At 43.5% G+C, this 11,600-nt stretch overlaps 1 protein-coding gene across 1 annotated transcript; it reads right to left on the bottom strand.

The window, feature by feature from the left end:
- Positions 1-4,946: 4,946 nt before the first annotated feature.
- LOC123442335 (dnaJ protein ERDJ7) lies at positions 4,947-10,128 on the bottom strand. The gene is made up of 10 exons (XM_045118341.1): positions 9,901-10,128; positions 9,756-9,818; positions 9,591-9,657; positions 8,528-8,587; positions 7,427-7,477; positions 7,254-7,334; positions 6,889-7,001; positions 6,395-6,512; positions 6,122-6,248; positions 4,947-5,409 (listed from the first exon to the last, which is right to left on the bottom strand). Exons 1-10 carry the CDS (start codon positions 10,005-10,007, stop codon positions 5,303-5,305), a joined length of 894 nt encoding a protein of 297 aa, XP_044974276.1. The 5' UTR covers positions 10,008-10,128; the 3' UTR covers positions 4,947-5,302.
- Positions 10,129-11,600: the final 1,472 nt, after the last annotated feature.

Raw genomic sequence — 11,600 nt, forward strand, 5'->3', positions numbered from 1 at the left:
GACAATAACATAAAAACTGGTCAGAATAGGCCAAAAATGTGAGTTTTGACGAGTTACCCGTAACCGGACCTCGGGGTTCCCGAAACGTTCGGATCGCAGTAGGACCAAAAATCAGTGAGTAATAGCATACAAATCTAGGCAGGATAGGCCAAAACTACAAGTTTTGAGGAGTTCCCCATAACCGGACCCCGAGGTTCCCGAAATGTTTGGATCACAGCAGGACACAAAATCAGTGACTAATAACATACAAAATTGTCCACGGTAGGCCTAAACTGCGAGATTTGACGAGTTCCCCGTAACCACACCCCGGGGTTTCCGAAACGTCCGGATCGCAGCGGGACCCAAAATCAATGAGTAATTGCATACAAAACTGGCTAGAATAGGCCAAAACTACGAGTTTTAACGAGTTTTCGATAACCGGACCCCGGGGTTCCCGAAACATTCGTATCGCAGGAAAACCCAAAAACAGTGACTAATAGCATAGAAAATTGGCCAGAACAGGCCAACACTATGAGTTTTGACGAGTTCCCCGTAACCGCACCTCGGGGTTCCCGTAACGTTCGGATCGCAGCGGGACCCAAAATCAATAGGTGATCGCATATAAAACTAGCGAGAATAGACCAAAACTGCGAGTTTTAACGAGTTCCCCGTAACCGGACCCCGAGGTTCCCGAAATGTTCAGATCACAGCGGGAGACAAAATCAGTGAGTAATAGCATACAAAACTGGCTGCAATAGGCCAAAACTGTGAGTTTTGATGAGTTACCCGTAACCGGACCTCGGGGTTCCCGAAACGTTCGGATCGCGGTAGGACCCAAAATCAGTGAGTAATAGCATACAAATCTAGCCAGAATAGGCCAAAACTACATGTTTTGAGAATTTCCCCGTATCCGGACCCCGAGGTTCCCGAAATGTTCGGACCATAGCGGGACGCAAAATGAGTGACTAATAGCATACAAAACTATCCGCAATAGGCCTAAACTGCAAGTTTTGATGAGTTCCCCGTAACCGGACCCCGGGGTTCCCGAAACATCCGGATCACAGTGAGACCCAAAATTAGTGACTAATAGCATACAAAATTGACCGGAATAGGCCAAAACTGCCAGTTTTGACGAGTTCCCCGCAAGCGGACCGTGGGGTTCCAGAAACATTCGGATCACAACGGGATCCAAAATCAGTGACTAATAGCATATAAAAATGATCGGAATAGGTCAAAAATGCGAGTATTGACGAGTTCCCCGCAAGGGGACGTTGGGGTTCAAAAAACATTCGGATCACAGCGGGACCCAAAATTAGTACCTAATAGCATACAAAACTGGCCACAATAGGCCAAAACTGCAAGTCCTGACGAGTTCCACGTAACTGGACCCCGGGGTTGCCGAAATGTCTGGATCGCACCACGACCCAAAATCAATGAGCAATTGCATATAGAACTCGCTAGAATAGGCCAAAACTATGACTTTTAACGAGGTTTCGGTAACTGGACCGTGGGGTTCCCGAAACATTCGTATCGCAGCAAAACCCAAAAACAGTGATTAATAGTGTAGAAAACTAGCCAGAATAGGTCAACACTGTGAGTTTTGACGAATTCCCCGTAACCGCACCTCGGGGTTCCCGAAACGTTCGGATCGCACACGGGCCCAAAATCAGTGAGTAATAGCATATAAAACTCGCCAGAATAGGCCAAATCTGCGAGTTTTAACGAGTTCCCCGTAACCCGAACCCCGAGGTTCCCAAAATGTTCGGATCACAGCGGGACACAAAATTAGTGAATAATAGCATACAAAACTGGTCGGAATAGGCCAAAACTGTGAGTTTTGACGAGTTACAAGTAACCGGACCCCGGGGTTCCCGAAACGTTCGGATCGGAGTAGGACCCAAAATCAGTGAGTAATAGCATACAAATCTAGCCACAATAGGCCAAAACTACAATTTTGAGAAGTTCCCCGTAACCGGACCCCGAGGTTCCCGAAATGTTCGGATCATAGCGGGACACAAAATCAGTGACTAATAACATGCAAAATTGACCGGAATAGGCCAAAACTGCGAGTTTTGATGAGTTCCCCGTAACCGGACCTAGGGGTTCTGAAACGTTTGGATCGCAACGGGACCCAAAATCAGTGACTAATAGCATATAAAACTGACTAGAATAGGCCAAAACTGTGAGTATTGATGAGTTCCCCGCAACTGGACGTTGGGGTTCCCAAAACATTGGGATCACAGCGGGACCCAAAATCAGTGACTAATAGCATACAAAACTGGCCACATTAGGCCAAAACTGCAAGTTTTGATGAGTTCCACGTAACCGGACCCCGGAGTTCCTGAAACATCCGGATAGGCCAAAATCAATGAGTAATTGCATACAAAACTGGCCATAATAGGCTAAAACTATGAGTTTTAACGAGTTTTCCGTAACCGGACCCCGGGGTTCCCGAAACATTCGTATTGCAGGAAAACCCAAAAACAGGGACTAATAGCATAGAAAACTGGCCAGAACATGCCAGCACTGTGAGTTTTGTCGAGTTCCCCGTAACCGCACCTTGGGGTTCCCGAAACGTTCGGATCGCAACGAGACCCAAAATCAGTGAGTAATAGCATATAAAACTGGCCAGAATAGGCCAAAACTGCGAGTTTTAACAAGTTCATCGTAACCGGACCCCGAGGTTCCCAAAATGTTCGGATCACAGCGGGACACAAAATCAGTGAGTAATAGCATACAAAACTGACCAAAATAGGCCAAAACTGTGAGTTTTGACGAGTTACCCGCAACCGGACCCCGGGGTTCCCGAAACGTTCGGATCGCAGCACGACCCAAAATCAATGAGTAATAGCATACAAATCTAGCGAGAATATGCCAAACTACAAGTTTTGAGAAGTTCCCGGTAACCGGACCCCGAGGTTCACGAAATGTTCGGATCACTGCGGGACACAAAATAAATGATTAATAACATAGAAAACTGTCCGCAATAGGCCTAAATTGAGAGTTTTGATGAGTTCCCCGTAACCGGACTCCGGGGTTCTCGAAACGTTCGGATCACAGCGGGATGCAAAATCAGTGACTAATAGCATATAAAACTGGTCACAATAGGCCAAAACTACGAGTTTTGATGAGTTCCCCGTAACCGGACCCACGGGTTTCCGAAACGTTCGGATCACAGCAGGACCGAAAATCAGTGAGTGATAGCATACAAATTTGCCAGAATAGGACAAAATTACAAGTTTTAACGAGTTTCCCGTAACCGGACCCCGAGGTTCCCGAAATGTTCGGATCACAGCAGGACACAAATCAGAGACTAATAGCATAGAAAACTGGCCAAAATAAACCGAAACTGCGAGTTTTGAGGAGTTCCCCGTAACCGGACCCCGGGGTTCCCAAAACGTTCGGATCACAGCTGGACCCAAAATCAGTGAGTAATAGTATATGTGATGTATATCTGTATGTGGTTGTTGTAACAGCTAGTCCTTGTCTCTAGGGACGTTTCCTCCTCCAACGCCACCTTCTGGGTAGTGCCCTGCATTTAATGACTCCCTTCTATTTATGTATCTGAGACTGACAAGGCAATAAACACGATTATTCACTAATCTTATGACGAGAGAGGATGCCATGATATCTCCGTGGGCTGTACTAGAGAGATTCCCCCCTTTCGTTCATCGCTGCTCGCTGATGGTCTCCATGCTTATGTATGTCAGCTAATATCCATCTATGAAATGTTCCACGTAGAACTCAGTATCTAGTTTGCTCGTCTAAGCATGTCTCATGTCACATGTGATGCAAATGGAAATGGTAATGCCATCTCTTCATAATAATCAAAAAGATGATGCCCGACGGCTTGCTGCGGGAACTTGATAAAAGAAACATGAAAGTTGTTAAAAAAAACATTTATAACTTATGAGAAGCGAATGCAAGCTTACAAATGAAAATAAAATATAAAGAGTATAAAAGAGAAAAAAATACAGTAAAAAGAATGTCATTTTTAACAAAAATGTGAGTGTGAACTACATGCGACCAACACACATATTATTAATACAAAATCTAATGTAAAAAGTAACTTAAGAGTAACATATATGAATTAATGATGTGGTGCTTGCATGCATAGAGTAATAAAAAAATAATATTATACGACTTACATGCATGAGTTGTTCATGTGACGTACTTGCATGTCTAGAAAAAATAGCTAATGGGTTGTAGCTATTCAGAAATAGAAAATGACATCTCTTAATAATTAAAATTATCATGTCTTAATAATTAAAAAATTCACCTGTTAATAAAAAATGTCACCTCTTAAATATTCATAAAACTGTCGTGCTAATTGATAAAAAAAAATTAAATTGCCATGTGACATAGTTTTGAAAATTTATAGATCTACGAGTAAGAAGCATAAAACCATCACATTTACGCCCTTTTTTATAGAAAACCATCTAGTTCCCAATTATTGTGAAAGCGATCGCGTTTCTGGTAAAGTTTTTGCAAAATACACCGATCGGATGATTTGAAGCATTTAATCACTTTCTGATAGGTGGGGTCAGACTGTAAGAAGATGACATCCCAAGAAATTAACAGACCCCTAGATCTTACAAAAAAGCAATCACTTCGATTCGATTCAGTTGAGTTGTTGAGCGAGGTCGCTTGGAACCACTCAACCGAAGGAATCAGCTCAACAAGAGAGGAAATTTATTTTTACCACAGCTAGGCTGCAATCCGATCTCGTCTTTGCTGATTCAATAATACAATATATACTGCACCACCTACCTACGGATGGGTTTGAATCTTGAGTAATAAACTGACTGAATCTAGGAAACTAAACTGAATCTCCAGACAGGCATCTGCGTGACCCTTCAGACTCCTGTCTGACCCCACGCGCGAGAGAAGCCAGCCAGCCAACCAAGCGTCAAATAGGTCGCAGTTGCCTATTTGGGACCACTCTGCTCCATCAAAATCAGTTCCGCTCCATCAAATTCAAGTAGATGTATCTATAGAATCCAAATAGCATCCAAGACAAGAATGGAGACATGTAAATAGCATCCAAGTAGATGTATCTATAGAATCAAAATAGACGTAAGGAATGTTATCATTAATACATCCACTCCACGGTGTACGACATGGTAAAAGAATCCCCTGTATCTTATGTTTCTTCAGTATCAATGTCCCATGTTTACGGGTCGACCAACCCAGGCCTGACTCATGTATGCCTTCGCTTCCCGCTTCCCACTCCCACTCGGGTATGTTGTTGTCCTCCTACATGACATGCTGTTAGACAGCCTCATCTCGTAATCTTCAGTCAAAATTGGACTGCCTACAAGCTTTATCTTCTACGCTGCTTCGATCCTCTTCTCGCCTCCGCTATGTGCCTCTCCATGTTGGCCTTCTCCCAGAGGCGCTTCATCACGAGATCCTTCTTGGTGAACTCATCTGAAACACACAAGATATATGATCATCTGTCAGCGCTAATGGATTTTCAACTCGGAAATAACGGTGCACTCGCTCGGTGACACAGCAAAGAACGTCTATCTACAAAAAATTACATCCATAGCTACGCATTACTGTTTGGTTCAACCAGCAACTCTCAGTTCGACCAGTGGGACATTGGCACTACTACACTGCCAGACTACAATGAACGGATGGATAGTCCTTCAAGCATCTGTGTTCTTGTTGAAACATCGAATTGGACAAGCTACCACAGCTCTTATACATGCCTGACAGGCAGATTACATGTACCTAGTCATGCCCAATCTCCATGTTCATACAGGTGTCACCTTGTCCATTGGGTGTCGTGGTTGTAACCAGCCGACTCATGGTTTTAAATAACCTTATCTTTCTATCAATGCATCGAGGTTCAAAGCTTTTTTGTGTTTTCTATAACAAGAAAAGAAAAGGTGCACTTCTTTTGACAATTCAACTATTTTTTTGACTACTTGGTGTACATCTTACTTGGATTAGTTAGCATCATAACTAAAAACAAATATCCACTACAATATATTATAGCTTGTATCTGAAAACTGGAAGGAATCTGGTATAAAATTGCAATGATGATTGGAAAGGAAAAGGCACAATATTTCACAATCCCAAAAGAGGGCTGACCAAGAAGTAATATGGTATGACAAAATACTACGGTGGTAATTACCAATATTTTGCCATGTGCCGGCAGGCATCCTAAGGGATGTCCGAGTCAAATAGCAAGCATCCTCCCATGCATATGGTGATTTCTTTACCCGGTATCTCCAAAACCAGCAAATCTGCCAAATAAGCAGCTGCCAAAAAAAAAAAGTATACAGTTAACTTCAACATGCGTCCGGTACGTTTCAAACCTCATGCAGCTATTTACAAAGAGTTGAAACCTTAGGTGTGCCATTTGCAATTTATACTGTTCAAGACAGTCTACCAGAGATGAACTGACCTTGCCAATTAAGTAAGGCAGAAGTATCAATTGGACACCACAGAGATTCCACACAGAAGGTTTCTGAACTCCCTGAATTTGCAAGTCGACTTCATTTGTAAGCTCATCTTCAACCTTTCTACATGAGAAACAATCAAACGACACTATTATGGCCAGTCATAGTAAGCCAACACAAGTGATATGCGGCAAAATGGTTAATAAGGAAATTGTATCATTAATAGTAGTATCAAAAAAAGGAAAGCCTACTTGTAAAAGTATGTATCTTTCTAAACAATTTAGTTTCTAAAAGGATAAACAACCTAAACAGGCAACAGAATCTATCAAGGTTGCTCAAATATTACCAACAGCATGTACACAATATTTCCAATAAACTTTAATATCTCATTTGAATGTAAATTAAAGATGGAACTGGGTAGTGCAAACCAAAGCAGCCTTCAAATTCTCAGATAGAAAATTTCAGCCCAAAATTTAAACTCATTAGATGTCATTCTTACTTGTCCATCTGCTTGTTACCCTTCTTTTTGCTTGAAATTCCTCCTGTTCGCTCAAACTCCAATGCTTTCAACCTATTTCTGTAGGCAGGAGTTTGCTTTACGCTTGCGATGGCCTGAAACAAATGCAGCACACTTTCAATGTGCGTTGTTGTTAACAAAAACGCAAGATATATTGTTATGCTAAAAACATGTAGTCGTCTTTCCATCACATAAATGGAGAAAACAATACATAATCTTATGTTTATGCTGACATTCAACGACATAACAAAATGTTTATGTTGATCATTTGGTTCATAAGCAGCCAGTCAGAACAGCAGACTAAAGTCCCACAAGCTTACTTTTGCCTTTCTGTTCCATATCCATACCTGACTATATGATGTCAACTGGTTTATGTATTGGAATGCTGACACAATTAAAAGAAGGCCAACCAACACAGAACGGGTATCCTGTCACAAACAGGAGGAGAGTTAGCTGCAGTAGTATATATGAATGATGCAGAGCATTGCTATTAAACATATCATTAATAGAGAAAACTAACCGTTTTATATCCGTAGTAAGCCCTGTAGTATTGAGCAGTGTTGTAGAAGAACTGAAATGATGTCAACAAAATCAATATTTAACAGTGTTCAGTTGAAAGGAAGAGCAGACCAGGCGGCCAAAACAATGTCAGTAACTTATCAATACTATCTAATATATGGAAAACTTGTCCGATCTATCAAACAAGCTACTATGAATAGACATGGTGTGGGTATCTGACGGAACATATTTGTATAAATGCATTATTTTCGCCTATATTAGCATCATGCTCGCATGTACAACTTTTGTCTCATGAGTGTTATCTTTTTCCCATCTGAACTCTGCATAACCAAACAAGTGGACTTTCCCACAGTAAACAATAAGACAAGTTTTCACGTTTCAGTCTGGATGAGTAGAGAAGACAAAGTGCATCTTGTTAGATTTACTTATGCCAGCCTAGAAACATACATACTTCACGTACTAGCACTGATTATTCTGAGTAGGCAAACTGTTTTTTCTGTATCTTTATTTGGCAACCAAGTAGCATATCTTGACGCAATTTTCAGTCGGTATGAATATTCTTCATCAGTCATGCTCCGGATATTTCATTTGTTAGGTAAATTTTGCAGCCACGCAATGCACCAATAAGAATATAAGAATGTATGTCAAGCTGTGCAATGGCTACTGATTAGCATCTATCTGTCAGCTCACAGTCTACTCTTTTACAGATATTTCTCATGTGGAATTACCAACATTCATTCTTTATGCACATTCCAGAACTGAAGGTAGAATGTCAACCATGTATTTAGTTTTTCATCTATAATATCCCCTATTCAATGAATAAAAAGTAAAAATCATAAGATTTAGATCAGAAACAACTTCCAAGTCCCATATAGGGGAATAAAAAGAGTGTGTGGTCCACAGATCAAACCAAAAAGTATTCACTAGATACGTTCTATAATTTTTTTCCTTAGCATCACAAGTGTACAGATAGACTATACATACCGAATGACTAATGGCCATGAAGCCAAATCTAACAAAGAGTAACCAGGCGTTTTTTTTTAAGGTAGATAAACAGAAGCAATTTGGCATGCTGAAGCCAGACAAGGGAATGAAGGTTTACCTCCTCTGGATGTGCAACAGCATAGTCATACTTCTCCCTAGTTTCTTCATCTTTGAGTATCTGATAAATAAAAATATAGAAACACTCAAGAACCAAACAGAACTGGAAGTGCGATATTAGGGAAATAGCTGTCATGTTGAACAGGGCAGATGTAAACAGCAGTCAACACAACATCAATGTGCTCCGTGAAATGAAACCCTTCATAAGTTTAACAACCTAAATGATGAAATAGCTCAGTTTCTCCATGCAAGAATAATAATAACTCAATGCATACTGCAAATTACATATGGAAACTACAGACTTTAAGGTGGAACTACGAATTGGAGGGCACAGTTGAATAAAGAAACGTGTTCGTAGCAAAAGTTTCAGTGAGCTCCAAGCCTCCAACTACATGCTTGATGGCCTAAACTAGTGTACACGACCACGCCGTCGCATGCCAGGCAGCCCTTAGAGCAGCTAGTTTCACAGCAGTAACTGTGTTAAACTTTTTCTTCCGGAAGAGGTGGTGGCAAAGGGGAAAAAAGGGTAGGCATTAATTGTGTGTGCTATGCCACTGCCTAGTGCCCATCCTGCCTAAGCGCATGCCAAGCACGATTAAGCGCTAAGCGTTACGTTGTTGGCACGCTTAAGTGGACGCATAGGGGCTGTATTTTATTTTCACTCAGGTAGCCACTTTCCTGAATTGTGCAACACTAATGAGTGAATTCTGTAAATATACTGGCGAACAAGCGAAAAGGCCGTGCGCAATACGCGGCAGGTAATACATGGAATTTGACCAAAAGATACTGGGCAACACGAGCGCCTAGGCATGGCTATGCATACACGCTGTTTTGTTTTTTCACTCTGGTAGTGGCTATACTGAATTGTGCAAGATTAGTGAGTGAATTCTGTAAACATACCGGCGAACCTGTGAAAAGATGACGCACGATAAAAACCAATTAACACATGGAATTCGAGCAACAGGTCTTGGGTATACATAATCAGAAGCAGGAGATGCAGAGCTGTAATAAGGGAGCAAAACAAGGTCGCCAATTGCTCTTAATTCGGGCAGATAGACAGATACCTCGTAGGCATTGGCGACCTTGACGAAGAGCGCGCGGGACTCCGGGTCGGGGTTCTTGTCCGGGTGGCTGCACAAGCGCAAGATATCCCCAAGAAATGGGTCAGGGATCTTGTCCGGGGCGGGAAACAAGGGAAGGGGATGGGAGGGGATGGAGAAAAAGCTCACTGTTTGAGGGAGAGCTTGTAGTAGGCCTTCTTGATCTCCGACGCGTTGGCATCCTGCTTCACCCTGCCGACGCGAGCACCCGTGAGAAGACGGCGGGCTGAGCGGAGGAAGCGAGAAGGGGATAGGCGACGGGGAGGGGGCTTACCCGAGGAGGTCGTAGCAGTCGTCCTCGTCGCAGTAGATGGCGTCGGAGGCCGGGAGGAGGAGGGCGGCGACGAGGAGGAGGAGGAGGGGGGCGGCGGCGGCGGCCATGGACGGCGGCGGATCTGCCACGCCGTCGGAAGGGGGGGAGAGAGAGCCGAGATCTGCCCTCGGGAGTGGAGCCGGGTCAAGGAAGAAAGAAAGGATGAGAAGCTCATGGAAAAAACACTCCTCATCCAAGTTTTTCTCTCTTTTCTTTGAAGCTATTTCTATTTACAAATTGTTCCCAAACAAATCCATTTCCAAACTCATATTTGACGCGCTGCAAATCTCATACGCCGGTCGAAATTCCGCTTCGTTACAAACAAATGTTCAGATTTGACGTCATTTAGCGAGTGCCATGCCGGCATATGACGTCAGCAACCTAACGAAAGAACCGACAACAGCTCAAGAAAGGAAGGCGGTACATGACATGTAAGTGGGGAGTAGCCTCTCTAGTAGATCAGATCGCATCGACGGCCGCGGTGTTGTGTTGTATCTAGTTGCCCTCTCCTTCCACCTGTCGCCCAATTCTTCTTCTGTATTCGACATATCCAATGAATTCCTCTTTGATTAAGCGATTAGTGGAAGGTAGCTATCATGTAGTATTAGGGGCCACCTCGTCACTATTTCTCGTTGCCTTGGAGACATGCAAGTAGACGGACGAGCGCCAACAACTGCTCGCGCCCATGGATCCGGTGTCCAAGGCTTACATCAACAAACTCATTGACACCTTGACGAAGGCCAACGACGACACACGTGCAGACTTCCAGGGGATCAAGGCCCAGCTTGACACCTGGACAACGCAAGTCGAGACGCTCACGGCCTGGCGACCCGATCTCGAAGAGCACTTCTCCAAGATGGAAGAATGGTCACCGCACTCCAAGGCGAGTCGCTCCCACAAACGGTTGCGTCACATGGTGGATCACAAGCTCCTGGACCCTTCAATCCGGCGATCCACGGCAAGATCCACGGCCCCAATGGCTACGGTGTGTCCCAAAAACAGCGGAGTGAGCTGTTGTTACGTCTTCAATGTATCGATAATTTATGAAGTATTCATGACATATTTACCTATGTTTACAATACTTTTACATGGTTTTGATGCATTTTATATGATTTAGTTGGTACTAACCCGGACTGGTGTTGTTTTCAACAAAAACTTGAAGATGCTTCTGTGGTTGCGCTCCTCGGGATAACAACGGCCCATGATGGCTTCCATCTGCCATTGTCGCTGCAAGCTAGGGCTGAAGTGTGACACCTTCAGCATCTGACAGAGGGGATGTTAGCCGACTAAAAGGCGACATGTGCAACAGTTAGGTGTGGCTTATTCCTATGCAAAACTTGAAGATGCTTCAGTGGCTGCGCTCCTTAGGATAACCACGACCCATGATGGCTTCCATCTGCCGCTGTCGCCGCAAGCTAGGGCTGAAGTGCAAGACCTTCAGCTTCTCATGGAGGGGTTGTTGGCCGACTAAAAGGCGACATGTGCAACAGTTAGGTGTGGCTTATTCCTTTACAAAACTTGAAAATGCTTTTGTGGTTGTGCTCCTCAGGATAACCACGGTCCATGATGGCTTCCATCTGTCGTAGTCGCCGCAAGCTAGGACTGAAGTGTGAGACCTTCAGCTTCCGGCGAAGGGGATGTTGGCCGATTAAAAGGTGACA

The sequence above is a fragment of the Hordeum vulgare genome, chromosome 3H (genome assembly GCF_904849725.1).
Source record: "Hordeum vulgare subsp. vulgare chromosome 3H, MorexV3_pseudomolecules_assembly, whole genome shotgun sequence".
Taxonomy (NCBI): Eukaryota; Viridiplantae; Streptophyta; class Magnoliopsida; order Poales; family Poaceae; genus Hordeum; species Hordeum vulgare.